This window comes from Morone saxatilis, unplaced genomic scaffold (assembly GCF_004916995.1).
Source record: "Morone saxatilis isolate NCDOM2014 unplaced genomic scaffold, NCSU_SB_2.0 Contig24, whole genome shotgun sequence".
NCBI lineage: Eukaryota > Metazoa > Chordata > Actinopteri > Moronidae > Morone > Morone saxatilis.
The window spans coordinates 2,699,992-2,715,079 of record NW_023339807.1 but is presented as its reverse complement, the minus strand read 5'-3'; the positions used below and the strand labels follow the sequence as shown (position 1 = coordinate 2,715,079).

At 44.1% G+C, this 15,088-nt stretch overlaps 2 protein-coding genes, 2 non-coding genes and 1 pseudogene across 4 annotated transcripts in view; 1 reads left to right on the top strand and 4 right to left on the bottom strand.

The window, feature by feature from the left end:
• Window positions 1-7,266: 7,266 nt before the first annotated feature.
• Window positions 7,267-7,383, bottom strand: LOC118336594 (annotated as a pseudogene).
• A 622-nt stretch (window positions 7,384-8,005) lies between these two features.
• On the bottom strand, window positions 8,006-8,077 carry trnaq-uug. Its single transcript has one exon. It is a non-coding gene; the product is annotated as a tRNA-Gln (tRNA).
• A 309-nt stretch (window positions 8,078-8,386) lies between these two features.
• Window positions 8,387-8,458, bottom strand: trnal-aag. Its single transcript has one exon. It is a non-coding gene; the product is annotated as a tRNA-Leu (tRNA).
• Window positions 8,459-10,583: 2,125 nt separating this feature from the next.
• On the top strand, window positions 10,584-14,215 carry LOC118335689. Its single transcript, XM_035672113.1, has 8 exons — window positions 10,584-10,670; window positions 11,138-11,215; window positions 11,469-11,534; window positions 11,624-12,090; window positions 12,213-12,540; window positions 12,655-13,450; window positions 13,544-13,753; window positions 13,944-14,215. The coding sequence occupies exons 1-8, from the start codon at window positions 10,584-10,586 to the stop codon at window positions 14,213-14,215; spliced, it is 2,304 nt and encodes a 767-aa protein (XP_035528006.1).
• Window positions 14,216-14,891: 676 nt separating this feature from the next.
• The window catches only part of LOC118335688 (transcription initiation factor TFIID subunit 2-like), a 2,457-nt gene continuing 2,260 nt past the window's right edge, over window positions 14,892-15,088 (bottom strand). Inside the window, exon 4 of the mRNA XM_035672112.1 lies at window positions 14,892-14,927. Coding sequence (XP_035528005.1) covers window positions 14,892-14,927 — 36 coding nt within the window. The remainder of the gene's footprint in view (window positions 14,928-15,088) is intronic.

The following is a 15,088-nucleotide window of genomic DNA, read 5'->3' as shown; positions in this document are numbered from 1 at the left end:
AAATAAATAAACAAATAACCAATTAAAATAAACAAATGAAATAAACTAAATGAACTAGATCAAAGATCCAACTTAGATAAATTAATTAAATTAAATGAAATAAACAAAACAAATAAAATCAGACAAACTATACAGCAATGACAACATGCTTTCCAATGAAACAATTTTTCTGAAAATAATTTTCACACTTTTCAAAACCCAAAGTCCAACACGCGCTCTCGCCTCCTCATACTCCTTGAACAAGGAATGTCCTTAATCAGAGCACCCTCATTCCGGCCAATGACAACATGCTTTCCAATGAAACCATTTTTGTGAAAAATAATTTTCACACTTTTCCAAAACCCAAAGTCCAACACGCGCTCTCCCTCCCTCATACTCCTTGAACAAGAATGTCCTTAATCAGAGCACCCTCATTCAGTCCAATTCTTCTTGTCTGTCGCTACTGCAACTAGCCTCAGGCTGTCCTTGAGGTCCTGTTCGGTGACAGTAATTCTGAACCTGTTTCCGATAAACTTTGGTCATACAATGCTCAGTTCCGCTGCTTATCCATAACTGCTTGCCTCGCAAAGGCGAGGACCATCATTAATGCAAGTTTTAATTGTCTACACAGTCTGTATTGTGTTTGTTAAGTCCAAACAGCCGGGCCCACTGCCATTGCTCTCCAGTGAGCGTTATAAAGTTGCAGTGTGACCTCAAAAGCCCTTGGACCTCCTCCCACAGCCCGGTGTGGGCGCTGCAGTGGAGGAAAAGATGTTCCAGGTCCTCCTCCACTTCGCCACACACCGAGCATGTTCTGCTGTACAAATGTTTTGCAATTTGGTGCAGGACGATACTCGTGAAGATCCTCCTGTGCCTGATTTTGAAATCTAAATGAAATGAATTGGACGTTGTAAATGGGATGTCTATGTTTTGCCAGATAGTGTGAATTGGCCGAGTGGGAAACAGTTTCTCCCAATGTTTTACAGATGCTGGTGTTTGTAAGATTTTTGCTACCAAAATAATGTACCAGTCTCGGGTTTTAACGGAAATTATATTGATAGGTTGGTTTTTCAGGCACAGAAGGAACCCCAAGGCATCACCCTGCACCCCACCACTGTTACCCCTAAGGAGGCCTCGCCACTCGGGCGACAAACTCTGCTGGAACCTGTGTCCCAACTCAGCCACCTTATTTCTCCTATATAATATGTTTTTGTTTTTCATTTCTGTGCATACTTTAAAAATGTCAAAATCCCCGGTGCTTCCAACCACCTGCCCCACCTTAGTGAGGCCAGCAGCCTTCAGACACCCACTCACCAGACACCTCCCTCCCCATGAAAAAGCTGGGTTTGAGAGAAAAGGTAGCTGCATCACATGTCCTTTTTTACTGCACTCTGGCCTGAGGTGGGGCAGAATCTTGCCCCATGCCTCTAGTACCTCCTGGTAGAATCCCGGCAGACCACCATAGTCTTTTCTGGGAGAGGAGACACACAGGTTGTACACGCTCCTCTCACCATACTCAGACAGGTGGCCCGCCAGTGAGTCTTTCCAGGGGGACTGCCGGGTCGAATCCAAAAATCTGCTAATTAATTTTAGCCTTAGTGCATCTCTTTTGGCACTTATGTCAATCAAACCTAAGCCCCCCTCCCTTTTCTTAGCAATTAACACTCTGTGAGCAATCGAGTTTCCCTTACTCCTCCACAGAAAGGAGGAGATAGCGCTGTTCAGCGAATTTAGTGCCCAAATCGGCAACTCACAGTTTCCCAAAACATGGTTGATTTTTGACAGTATTAGAGCATTAGATACTACTACCTTTCCCCTCAAATTCAGTCCCCTCGTTCTCCACAGATTAAGTTTATTTTTCACCTTCTGTATAATCTCATTCCACGTCCTATCTCTGGCTCTATTCCTATCCTTTCCAATATACACACCCAGAACTTTTTTCTCTCCTGTTACCTCCCTGAATCCCCACCTGTTTATAACCATGCTCTGCTTCCCGCAAAACATGATTTCTGATTTATTTTTGTTGACTTTTGCCCCTGCGGCTTCTTCATATTTTTTGAGGCCTTCTAGAACACAGTCGACGCTGTTGCCATCGGCCGCCACAATACTCAGGTCGTCCGCGTACTGCACCATTTTGACTTCCTGTCCTGCAGGTGTGTAAACTCCTTTGACCCTAGCATCTCTCTTAATTTGGATGGCCAGAGGCTCCACGACAATACTGTATAATAGGGAGGACATCGGACACCCCTGCCTCACCGACCTCTCCAGTGGAAACTCCCCTGTTAGTGACCCATTACATTTAACTCTACTCGTGCCCTTTCCATATAATAACTTGATCCATCCAATGATATTATCCCCAAAACCAAACCTACTCAATGTGTCCCACAAAAACTTATGATCCACCCTATCAAAAGCCTTCTCCATGTCTATGCCCACTAAGATGCCACCTTGTGAGTTCATTATTTCTACTATGTCTCTGACTGTCCCTATTGTGTCCGCTATATCTCTGCCTGGTATGCTGTATGCTTGTGAATTACTAATGATTGACCCCACCACCTCCTTGATCCTATTTGCAATTATTTTTGAGAGTATTTTGTAATCAGTATTTAATAAAGTTATTGGTCTATAATTCCCCACTTTGTCTCTGTCCCCCTTGTTTTTAAAAATAAGTGTGATGATACCCTGTGAAAAAAAATCCGGAGTCTCCTGATTGACCTGCATTCTATTGTATAAATTATGTAATAAAGGTGCCACCAGGTGCTTAAAGTGAATAAAGAATTCAGCCGAGATGCCGTCACTTCCCGGACTCTTACCTCTGTTCAGACCCTCTATAGCCCTCTCCACCTCATCCCTGCTAATTGGTTTCTCACATATGTATCTGTCTTCCTGAGAGATTTGTTTATCAATTCCTTCCAGCAACAGCGCCGACTGTGCTCTATCACACACCTGTTTTTGAAATAAGTTTTTGTAGAAATCCTGAACTGTATTCAGGATTTCCTCATGCTCTGTTATTTTTTCCCCTTTTTTATTTGTAAGAAATTTAATAGTTGTATTATTTTGTTTCTTTTTTTCCAGCCCTAAAAAGAAAGCCGTACATTTCTCGCCCTCCATTATGTTTTTAACCCTGCACCTTACAGCCGCCCCTTTGCACCTTTTAATTTCTATTTCTTTTAGTTTAGCTTTATATAGCTCATAATTCCCACTCTTCCTGTTTGGGTCATCCTCTATCATCTGTACTTCAAAGGACAGGAGATCTCTTAAAGAGCGCTCCTCTGCTTGTTCCAACCATCTTTTTTGTTTACTATAATTTATACAGGCTTTCTTAATTCTTCCCTTTATATTGTTCCAGCCCTGTATATAATTATCATTTGCGTCTAATTCTTCTGTTATGTTTAATAATAAATTCCTAATTTTTTTGTTAAAGACCTCATCTTTTAAAAGACTGGCATTGAGGCACCACAAGCCTCCCCCTCTGACACCATTTGCCTCCCCCAATTTAACGTGGAGCGACGCATGGTCACTCCAATTATTAAAAACATATGATATATTCGTTATATCTCTAACTATTCCAGAAGAAATCAGGCAGTAGTCGACTCTTGATTGTTTTAGAGTACCGTCTACTGCCTGTCTTCTCGAAAAACCCCTCACACCCGGGTTAAAAATCCTCCATATATCAATGACATTATAGTCATTCATTATATCTATCAATTTTGTTCTACTACAGTCATTTTTATATACATTATTTACCGACACATCAGTTTTAGTCAGCATCACATTAAAATCACCCACAACAATCACATCATTACACATCCACTTTTCCAAACTCGCAAAAAAAACCTTTCTCTGGTTCTCATTATTTGGAGCATATATATTAATAACTCTGTACTTTTTACTATTATTTAAGGAGATATCTATAATCAATATTCTACCCTCCTTATCTTTATATATTACCTCTACAATATTTTCTGTATTTTCTTTGCAGAGTATTGCTACCCCACAAGATCTAGCCGTACCCAGACTGGAGATCACAGAACCACTCCACTCTTTGGAGACAAAATTCACAATTCTTTCCTCCCACCAAGTCTCTTGCATGCACACAATATCCGCTTTACAGGAGCCCAGGACGGCTTTGATTTTCATCTCACTACGGAGTCCGTTGACATTTAGAGAAATGAGTGAAAGCATTGAAAGAATGAAAAAAGTGAGTGTGAGTGTCTGCATTATTATGATTTTATTTCTTTTGTATTTTTCCTCTTCTTAATTTTTGTTTACTCTTCTTTGTCTCTTTTCTTTTTCTCACATTTGTGAATTCTGTATCCATATCAGTTGTATTGCTACCTGAATCGTCATTGTCAATGCCGGGAAAAAGCCGACCATCTGTTCCTTTTCCCCCTCCGCCACTCTGGGGGGTTTTTGCCTGCGCAAGCCTCACCTCAGAGGGCTCTAGCTGGAAAGACTGCAGCTGAGACTCCTCCACCAGCATGTCACTATCCGGAAGGGATGACATCTGGGAGAGAGCCTCCTGCACAGTGCAGACAGCGCCCGATACGTCCGCTGGTCTTTGTGTCTGTATGAGCTCAGGGCTCGCGGAAAGCACGTCCTCTTGTTCAGAAGACTCACCTCCGCTGCCCTTCGCTGCTCTTATGCTGATTTTACAGACATTGCCTGCTCCGCTCGGAGCCGCCGCTGCTTCGGTAGGTGGCTCACCCACCCCCACCTGTGCAGTTACTCTCTCACCGCACGGAGCCTCAGCCACAGCCTTCTCCATTCCCACATAGACTACTGTCTCCGCTACAGCTCCGTTTTCTCTCTCAGAGTCTCTGTCGCTCTGCTCACTGATGTCATTGCAAACACACTCTTTAATTTTTTTATAGCACAATTTGCACTTTTCCACTGCTTTCAGACCGCACTCCCTGGCATAATGCCCCTGAGCCCCACACTTATGACAGTTGAACTCGGGACAGTCTCTTAGGATGTGGCCGGGTTGAATGCATAATTTACACACTTTAATTTGCTTGTCATGTATGACTCTAAAGTATTCTGCCCCGTTATGTGTAGTGAATTTGGTCGAATATGGAAGAGATTGAACCTGTTTATTAAATCTTACTTTAAGGAAGCGTGTCCCATCCGCAATGTTGGTCCCCGGCCACATCCTGCGTCTGATGTTAGAGACGGCTGAAACTCCCCAGATCTGAAGTTTTTCCAGAACCTCCTCATCCGAGATGTAAGCCGGGAGGTTCAGGAAGGAGACCACCATCTCATTATCGCAGAGCTCCTTCGCCATCACCGTCACATCCCCGATTTTCAGCCCCTCCATCAGCCTCTCCTTGCCTCCAGCACTCGCCATCGTCAGCTCAAACGTCCTCTCCCCGATCACCCTGCACGCCAGCAATCCTCCACACAGCCCGACCACCGCTTTCATCAGCTCGGCTGTTGTTACCTTGCCCGTTCCTTGCAGCTGTACACACGCCGTCAACTCCTTAGCGTATTTTTTCTCCGCCATTTTAGTAGTTTCCCTCACTTTTCCTTTTTCACTTTCTTTTCCATTCAACTTTTGAATAAGTCCGTTGTTCAGAGCCATAGTCGAGCAGTCCGTGTCAGTGCCGTTTGTATCTTTTGTCAGTCCGTAATCCTTTTCTCCAAATCCTTCAGTCCTCGCTGTTTCCGTTGCCATGATATCCGTCCAATATGTTTATAATTACTATTAAATTACCGGTTTATGAAGAGAAAAACTAACTGCTTCCCCAGACAGTGAGAACACTGCTGGGGAAAATAATAAATAAAAATGCACAGAAAAACTCCACATTATAGTATGAATGGAAAAAAGAAATGAAGCAAACAAAGCACACACGCTGCTGCTGCTGCCGCTACCTGAACTCCCACACTCTCATCTCTCCTCTCCGCGTCTCTCATCTCACAGATCTCTCTCAGTCCATCTCCTCTCCTCTCGCAGCTTCTGCGTACACACACTCCACTCTGCACTGCGTGCTCAGGGTGGTATGGCCGTAAGCGAGAGCTGCACCTGCAAATGGACCTTTTAAAGACGTTGTTACACCATGTTCTGTTTTTCTGTCGGATTAGGGTCTATGTGTATGAGAATGTGAGAATACATTCAAGACGTTTATTTATGTACCTACGATTTGATGACCAACCTTTATTGATTTGTTTCATGCACTTAGTAGACGGATGAGCCAAGCCTGTTGGATTAGGCCAGTCCTGATGAACAGGAGAAGGTAGGCGATCTCGACTAGCACCAATCCGGACCTGGGAGGCGGGGGACCCTCTGCTGTGTTGGAGGCAGAGCGTGGCTGGACCAAGGCTGGATGTGTGGTGGTAGGGGAGCCATCATCCACCACGTCAGGAGTGGGGGTCTGGCCAGGAGATGGGCGCTCACTCAGCTTGCGCTTCCCTGGAAGCAGCAGTTGATCCCCACTGTCCAGAGTTTGGAATTTGTTGCTCAGCAAGAGAGTGTCAGCTGTGATTCGTCGGCTGGAACGTTTAGCACGCAGCACACTTCTGACCCGAACCCATGACTCCGTGCTGCGGGGAGTGGAGCAGGCCTGGAACTCAGGTCCAGCCCAGAGGGTGGGCCACGAGTCGATGCTAAGAGCTGGGATATTTGTCGAAAGGATGGGCTCCTCAAACAAACAATGAATCCAGCAACCGATAGGAGTAGCGTGTGGAAACACATCATGGTAACTTTGGATAGGTTGACAACGTAGACCCTTACAAACAGTGCTGCTACTGTATTTTGTCATATGATCTGCTGACCTTTCTTTCCAAACATCATTTTAGACCATCCTGACTCTTTCAGCGCTCTGCTTTTGAATCTGGATGGATGCTCTCAATGGTGCAGCGGTAGAATTTCAACAGAATCTGAGCAAACAGAAGGACTTTCTTCATTCAGGAAGAAGAAATGCTTGTTTGGACTCTTGATCAGGGTACAGGAAAAACGGCCACGCCTTAGACCGCTCGGCCATCCTGACTCCTTGAGCCCTCTTTTTTTGGATCTCGAAGGATGGTCTCGGTGGTGCAGGGGTAAAATTTCCACTGAATCTGAGCAAACAGAAGGAAATCTTCATTCAGGAAGAAGAAATGCTCGTTTGGTCTCTTGACGGGCTAAGCGTAGATAACTGGGCTAAGCGTACACTGAGGATTGTTGGAAATAGCCCCTTAAGCCTCCGATTTGAATGATTCTTACAATGAATCCACGAACCGATAGGAGAGTAGCGGTGTGAAACTTCTGTTTAGAAGCAGCAGCCTCTGCTGTTTTTTAAGAAAAGAAAAAGCTTACAGCACCTGGTATTCCTAGGCAGTCTCCTATCCAAGTACTAACCAGGCCCAACCCTGCTTAGCTTCCGAGATCCGTCGAGTTTGCGTGTTCAGGGTGGTATGGCCGTAAGCAAGAGCTGCACCTGCAAATGGACCCTTTAAAGATGTTGTTACGCCATGTTCTGTTATTCTGTCAGAATAGGGTCTATGTGTATGAGAATGTGAGAATACATTCAAGAGTTTATTTATGTATGTACAAATTTGATACATAGGTTGAACATGGTAAAGCCTTACAAACGGTGCTGCTAATGTATTTGCTCATATGTGTCTTTTTCCAAAACACAGGTTTTGCGGCAATGGTTCCCAGTGAAAATGCTTGCTGTCAGAAGTGGGATTCGAACCACCCCTCCCCAGGGAGACCTGCGACCGTGGTATCTGCTAGGCATCTTGATGACCAAACCTTTCATTGATTTGTTTCATGCAGATTAGTAACGGATGACCATGTCCGGCAGAGAGCCGTGTTCATGAAAATTCACAGAAAATGATCCACAATTATTCCAGCAAAAGGTAGGGGTAGTATGTGGAAACACATCATGGTAACTTGGATAGGTTTGACCCTCACAAGAAACAGTTGATACTGTATTTTGTCATATGAACCTTTCTTTCTAGTAATCCTTGGAAGAACTTTCATCGTCGTCAGCCTCAACAACTTGCTCCCCCGGTTAACTCTTTTACCTGTCACTGGCATTAAATCAGGTTCCACCGAGATTTGAACTCGGATCACTGGATTCAAAGTCCAGAGTGCTGACCATTACACCATGGAACCACAAGACAGACATGTTTAGCTTTTGCAACATAATTAGGTCTTTCTCAGAGATCAGGTTTTCAAGTAAGGTTAAGCGTTGTAAGGCTCAAAGGTTTTAAAGACATGCGAACAATTGCGTCTATTTCGACAAACTTACAGCTGTTTCGTTCACTGACAAGAAAAGGAGTAACTAAATAGGATTGCGTGTTTAACAAAATTCATTGTGAATGTATTCATCAACGGGGTTTGCAGGAAACTTCCTCATGCACGAAGACAGGACATTACCCCACAGAGGACAAGTGGCATTCCATGCGGTAGAGCTTCAAAAGCAGGTCCCACCGAGATTTGAACTCGGATGGCTGGATTCTTAGTCCAGAGTGCTAACCATTACACCATGGAACCGGTCCACAGCACTGACAGGTACTATCTCGCGCCGAACTCCCATGGATGTTACCGATGCAGAGAATAGGGGATGGAAGACACGACATACGACTGCCTACAAACAATGAATGCAGCAGCAGATGGGGGTAGCGTGTTGAAACACATGGCACCTTTACATAGGTTGACATGGTAAAGCCTTACAAACGGTGCTGCTAATGTATTTGCTCATATAAACTGCAAGCCTTTCTTTCCAAACACAGTGTTTGCGGCAATGGTTCCAGTTGAAAATTCTTGCTGTCAGAAGTGGGATTCGAACCCACGCCTCCAGAGGAGACTGCGACCTGCCTTCGGATCGTCCGGGGAAATGTTGAACAATGGCACCAATCGCGTTTGAGAAGCTGCAACATTCTGTAACATTCTTCGCCAATCTCCGTGTCGCATTCTTCCCGGCTCTGAACATTTGACCAATCAGGGGCAAGAAGCGAAGCACTTGCTACGTTTGACCTGAGGGAGGCATTCAAGTTCCCGTTAGAGTGTGGAACAAGCTAAGTAAAGCATTTGCGGTTGAAGTTGTCATATTTCGTTCACTTTATCGAAATGGTGAGTGCACTATTTGCGACAGCGTTTGATGATATATATAATTTCATGTTAGAAAAATAACTCACTTGTCGTAGTGGTTGTGTTATTATGTTTTATACTACGTTATAACTTAAACTTACTATCTGACCGCATGTCAGCTGATCTGTGCTAGGCTAGCCTGTTATTCAGAGAGCATGACATACATGAATAATTTCAATAAATAAATAATTTCAGCTAGCTGTAACGGCATACGTGTAGAGAAAAATTACTGCAAAAAAAAAAAAAAAAAAAAAAGAAAAAAAAAAAAAAAAAAAAAATAAAAAATAAGAATATAAATTAAAATAAATAAAAAACAAACAAAAAAAAAGAAAAAAAAATAATAAATAAACCAACAGAAAAAAAAAAAAAAAAAAAACACGGTAGGCTATGACCTAACGGGTAACGTTTGGTGGGTTTATGATAAAACGATCACCTTGTACTTTTTTACCATAATTTGTTAATTTTTTAATTGGCTACTGGTAGTTAATTATATCCCTCTCTCAATCCTTTGCACCATTTCACGTAAAGTATTGGGCTGGAGTTACGTGCGTTACTGATAAATAAATATATATATATTATTATTATATATTATTATAAAAGCCATTAGCCCATAAAACGTTATTATATATATTATATATATATAGATATATATATATCTATATATATATATTCTATATATATACTACTATATATATATATATATATTATATTATATATATTATAACGTTATATAAGGCCCATTGGTATGGTAGTGATGACAACCATAATAAAACCTTAGGGATACAAGAAAACTAATTACTATTGTTGTCATATGTACACACTGTACACTTTACGAATGGTTACTCGCTTGTAATGGGAATCAGACTTAATTCATGATCCTTTAAACAAATTATATTATTATTAACATAAGGTGGTTTGCTTCACCAATGGGTAGGTGATGGTTTATGTCTGTGGCATTCATTTTGTATCACAATTGATGGTTGTTCATGCATTAAAAAATCATCACAAATTGAATTTATCACCAAAGGCTTAAAATCAAAAGACACACAAGGCGATGTCCGCTCAGAGGGTGATGTCACGCCTGGAGGAAGTTCGCCAATACTGGAGCTGGCCTTCAAATGAGGGAAACAGGGCCAGTCTAGCAGAAGAAGGGCATGAGCTTTATCAGGAGTATGATACTTTAGTATTATTTTAGTAATTGTTATTACTCTCTAATACATTCTGTGTCACCATATCACAAGTATAGTCAATGTTACATAGGAGGTATAGAACATTACTAATGGCATAATAATGTTAGCTCCTCTGTAATTACTCCATGGCTCCCAACTCAATGGAAATGTACAACTGTTACTTGTAGATTGAAAAATGCTACCAATGATTGAGACCTAGGACAGAAGTCCCCTGTTTCCCTGGCCAAGTCACGTTGTGGTGTGTGGATTCCACACTCAGAAGTAACACTCTGCGTCAATTATAATTGTGTGTGTGCGTGTACATGTGCACTCAAAATCAGTACACAAACTAAAACTAGATGGTGTATAATTTTGGGTTAACAGCCAGCCAGGAGCAAATTGTTGTGACAGAGGGCCGTGCAGGACAACAGGCGCTGCTGCAGGAGGTCCGCAGTTTGTGCGGAACCTAGCTGCTGCTTGCGGTTGGCCTCAGGCTGCTGCTGGGGTTGGACTCAGGCTGCTGCTGCAGGGAGGTCCGGCAGGGCTTGCTGCCTGGCGGTTGGACCTCAGCTGCTGCTGCAGGGAGTCCGCAGGTTGCTGCTGCGGTTTGCGACCTCAGGGCTGCTGCTGCGCGGTTGGACCCCAGGTTGCTGCTGCAGCGTAGTCCGCCAGTTGTGCGTGGCTAGTGCTGCTGGCGGTTGCGACCTCAGGCTGCTGCTGCAGGGAGTCACGCTCCAGTCCAAGGCCGCAGTTTTCTGAGGCCATCATTGCATTTGTCAATGGTAATTATTCAAACTCATAATAGTTATTAACACTCATAAAAGACCATTAATATTTTACATTTCATTCACTGAATGATAGTTTGACAATATGTTTCTCTCATGATACAGCCTTTGTCTATATTATTTTTCAGTTTACCAAGTCAAGATACGGTGGCACCCACGTCTCTGCAGCAAGACCGAATTTAAGCGTGGCCAGAAGGGTGACCAAGGTATGAAGAGATCAAATTGAAAGTGTTTAAAGTGGGGTTCTTAATACAAGTTACTCAGACAATACTTTACAGTTACCAGTCCCGGACACCCAGGAGAGTGCCAGTTCTCCAGCCAGCTCAGCCATCTCAGTGAGTTACCTTTTCAAATACAGCTTGAGCATTTTTAGTTCTACAAGCAGTTTCATAATATGTATAGCATCCATAGTGTTTTTTTTTCCAACAAATGTGAGTATTCTTTGACATACCTTTACAGACTCCAGACCCTCAGACAGAGGCTCAAGCTACAGTGCCTGATGTAGCAGTGTGTGCCTCTGTGTCGGTAAGTAATTTAACATTTATTTTCATATGTAGAGCTTCATTCAGCAGTGTCTTTTAGCAGTGGCTATACATTGTTTTGTTATTTCAAAGACTGAGTCCAGGACAGCACCACAACACCTTGGGCCTGCATCAGCACCTCTGCTGCCCCGTTTGTGGTCAGAGGGATTGCCACCTGAAGACCACAGGTGGATTTCCAAGGTGCTGTTCAGGTTGGGGTCCAAGGGGAAGCTGGAGCTCCAGGACAACCTGAAGCTCTGGTATCATCCACCTCAGCCAAGCCAGCTGTACCACCAGGCCCCTGCTCCGGACCGCTTTTTTGCCCACCCACTGCTTGTTTGGATGCCATACAAGCTGTGGAAGGTGAGGGTGGTCTGTCCTAACCCCGCTTGTGGGCAGCATCAGCTGACTGGGGCAGGGCTGCACAAGAGGTCACGACGGGTCTTGGACGTGGACAGGACCTACAACATGGTGACGGAGACTCTGACCTGCACCAAATGTAGAGCCTCCCATGTCTCATGGAGCCAGACTGTCCTCATGCAGCTGGACTTGGCTCACAGGTCAGAATTTAGAGCCATCCTGACTCAAAAGTGAGTAGCATCTCTTTTCTGTCTTACCTTGCCAAATAGAATCAGATTAATAATTTCATATGTTCTTACTGATATATTTGTCTTTGAAAAAGGTTTGCCTGTGATATTCGGGTGATCCGGCTGCTGCGGGAGAGAGGCCTGGGCAACAGCCCTACGCGGCTGTTAAAACAGCTGAAGGAAAACCACACGGAGGAGTGGCTGAACCGTGTGGCTCGGTACACAACCGAGTGCGTGGCCTTCCTCCAGCGCCCCGGACTGTTGCCCATGAACTTTCCTGAGCCACCTGAGCCTTCTGTGGTGCCAAGCTGCAAGTGGCTCCTGTCTGTGTACAGCCAGGATATATTGACAAGGCTGGATGACATCAAGGCCAAGCTGACATCCACGCTTGGCACCATCTTAAAGATGGATTCAACCAAGAAGGTTTGAAGATATTATTTACTTTAAAATAGGCTACACGCATTAACTACTTCCAGTCAGTATTTCAGTATTTCTGTATCACATTCAGACTGGCTCTATACATTTTGTGTGCTTCAGATCACTAAGAAGCTTGCCGGGACAGCCAAGGGGACAGCACTCTGGCTCACCTCCGTGGGCAATGAGTATGGGCAGATACTCATGAGTGTGCTGACCGCTCAGGAGGGAGCTGGACTGGACCCGATGGCAGCTGACCTGGTGAGGAGGTACCAGCAGGCCGGCGTGGATCCCCCTGTTGCCCTTTACGTGGACTGTGGCTGTTGTGCTGGTGCAGCTGAGGACACCAAGCTGAAGGCCAGATTCAGCGGGTGGCCAGACCTCATTGTTAGGCTGGATATCTGGCACTTCATGCGCCGGCTGGCCCTGGGATGCACAACAGATGCACATCAGCTGTACCCACTCTTTATGTCTCGCCTGTCAGCTTGCATTTTTGAGTGGGATGCAGCTGACTTAGCTCTGTTGCGTGAAGCAAAATCCCAGCAGCTTCAGTCCCAGGGCCTGTCAACCCTTGATGTTGACCGCCATTTGTCGAGGGAGGAATTGGCTCTCCATTGCCGGCGGAGGACCCGTGGGGAGGACACCACTACTGAGGTGCTGGAGGGGCTACTGCGGGCACTCATGGGGGACCGTGGCAACGACTCCCTCGGCGTTCCTCTGCTCGATACAGAGAGGATGGAGCACATTTGGCGGGTCCAGAGGAAGCATGTGAAGTGCATCCAAGACCCGCCAGGTGTAGCTCTGTACACAAAAACAGGGGAGCTGACCAAGGGAGGTGTGCGGCTACCTATGTTCCGGTGTGCCAGAGGCTCTACGTCCTTGGAGTCTTTCCATTTACACCTAAACAGATTCATACCAGGTTTGTGCCTGTCAGACATGCTGATTCATGTGTTGTGTTGTCCAAGAATATTTTCCTATTTAATATTTTATGTATATGTCAATGTACTTCTAGGGACTAGTGCCAATAGCTTAAACTTCCAAGTTTACCTGCTGGAAGGACTACACAGGTGGAACCAGGACCGTGGTGGTGCTGCCCTGTGTACAGGACCATCTGCTCTGCGCAGTTACTCAGGGGACCTGCTTACCTGCGTGAATAGTAACTTTGAGAAGCTGTTCGGCAGGAAAGTGGCACCAGAGTTCTGCCCACCATCACGTTACACTGGTAAGAATTTGTGGACAAATTGGTCATTTAAATCTGTTTTCATTATTGGAGAGCCGTGTTCGGAGCAATTGTGAAATACTTACAATAATACACCTGTGATTGCAGTCATTGCAATCAGTATTACTATGCCAAACAAAAACTGTTGCTGCATCTGTGCCTTGCCTGATTAACTTATCCTCTGTTGTTTTAGGTGAGCTCATAGGGGTGCAGTATCTGTTCCGGCAGACTGGTCAGGCACTGCAGGATATGCACCCTGATTCAGAGGTGACAGCTCAGCTCATTGAAGAGCATGATGTGGAGGATGACGTGGGGGAAGATGAGGGCTTCTCTGACCTCATAGAAGACCCCACACTGCTGGACATAGAGGCTCCTGATACACCAACCCTGGCCCCTGGCAGAACCACTCTGGCCCCTCACACTGAAGAAGCAGAGAATCGTTACGTAATTAATCATTTAAAATGATTGAATTGATTACTTTCCTTTTGCTCAGCAATTTAAAGCTCATTGTTTCAGCACAACTCTTTCATTGCAATCTAATAGAAATCTAAAATCATTTAAGACCATTCTAGATCTTCCAGGAGTTGTTGTTTTTTTTTACAATACAGAACAGCACCCACAACAGGTGATAATTTACTGGTAGGCCTAGTATTGACACCTAACCCCAGTTTTATTCCTACATTTTTAATGACGCATCGTCCATGAAAGTGAAACTGTTGGTTGCACTTTGTATTTAACAGAATAACAAATGTAAATGTGATTATTAATAGGCTGTATGCATGTAGATATCTACAGCATTTCCACTGGGCTTCTCTGAGAATCCGCGTGTTTTTGGAAGAAAAAAAATAGACCTAATCTGTTCCAGTCCACGTCTGGTATGAACAGCCAGATTGATTAACGCAGGAGCCAAAATGAAAAGGGGTTGAATCTGCTTTAAAATGTCATACCACACAGCTTATCCTACAAACAGCCAAGTTAGAAAACAAAATACAACACCTAGGTTTATGTTAGGCGATCAGAATAAGGCGGCTAAAATATAATCAACTGGAAAACTAGTCTACCGGATATTTCAGGGTTTTCCCAGGAGGTGTGAGAACTCTGATTATTGCTTCAGATGCACAAGCGTTGCTTCATTTTTGCTTTAATTTGACTTCCTGAATCTTATGACCTGCTCTCTCTGTTGGCACAGTGATATGAAACATATGAAACATACACTTACCAAGATCTAATTCTGTGCCCCTGTTCAGTTATCTCCTGTTACATGCTAATGTTTGTCCCAAAAAATCTTCCTTAAAAATAATTATAAAATGCAATCCCCTCCATTTTCCTCCTTCACGG

Excerpts from the sequence above, each read along its gene's own strand:
- LOC118335689 (XM_035672113.1), top strand. The coding sequence starts at position 10,584 with ATGGTGTATAATTTTGGGTTAACAGCCAGCCAGGAGCAAATTGTTGTG. Across the intron at positions 11,216-11,468 it reads TGGCCAGAAGGGTGACCAAG|ACTCCAGACCCTCAGACAGA; the intron begins GTATGAAGAGAT and ends ATACCTTTACAG. Across the intron at positions 13,754-13,943 it reads CCCACCATCACGTTACACTG|GTGAGCTCATAGGGGTGCAG; the intron begins GTAAGAATTTGT and ends CTGTTGTTTTAG.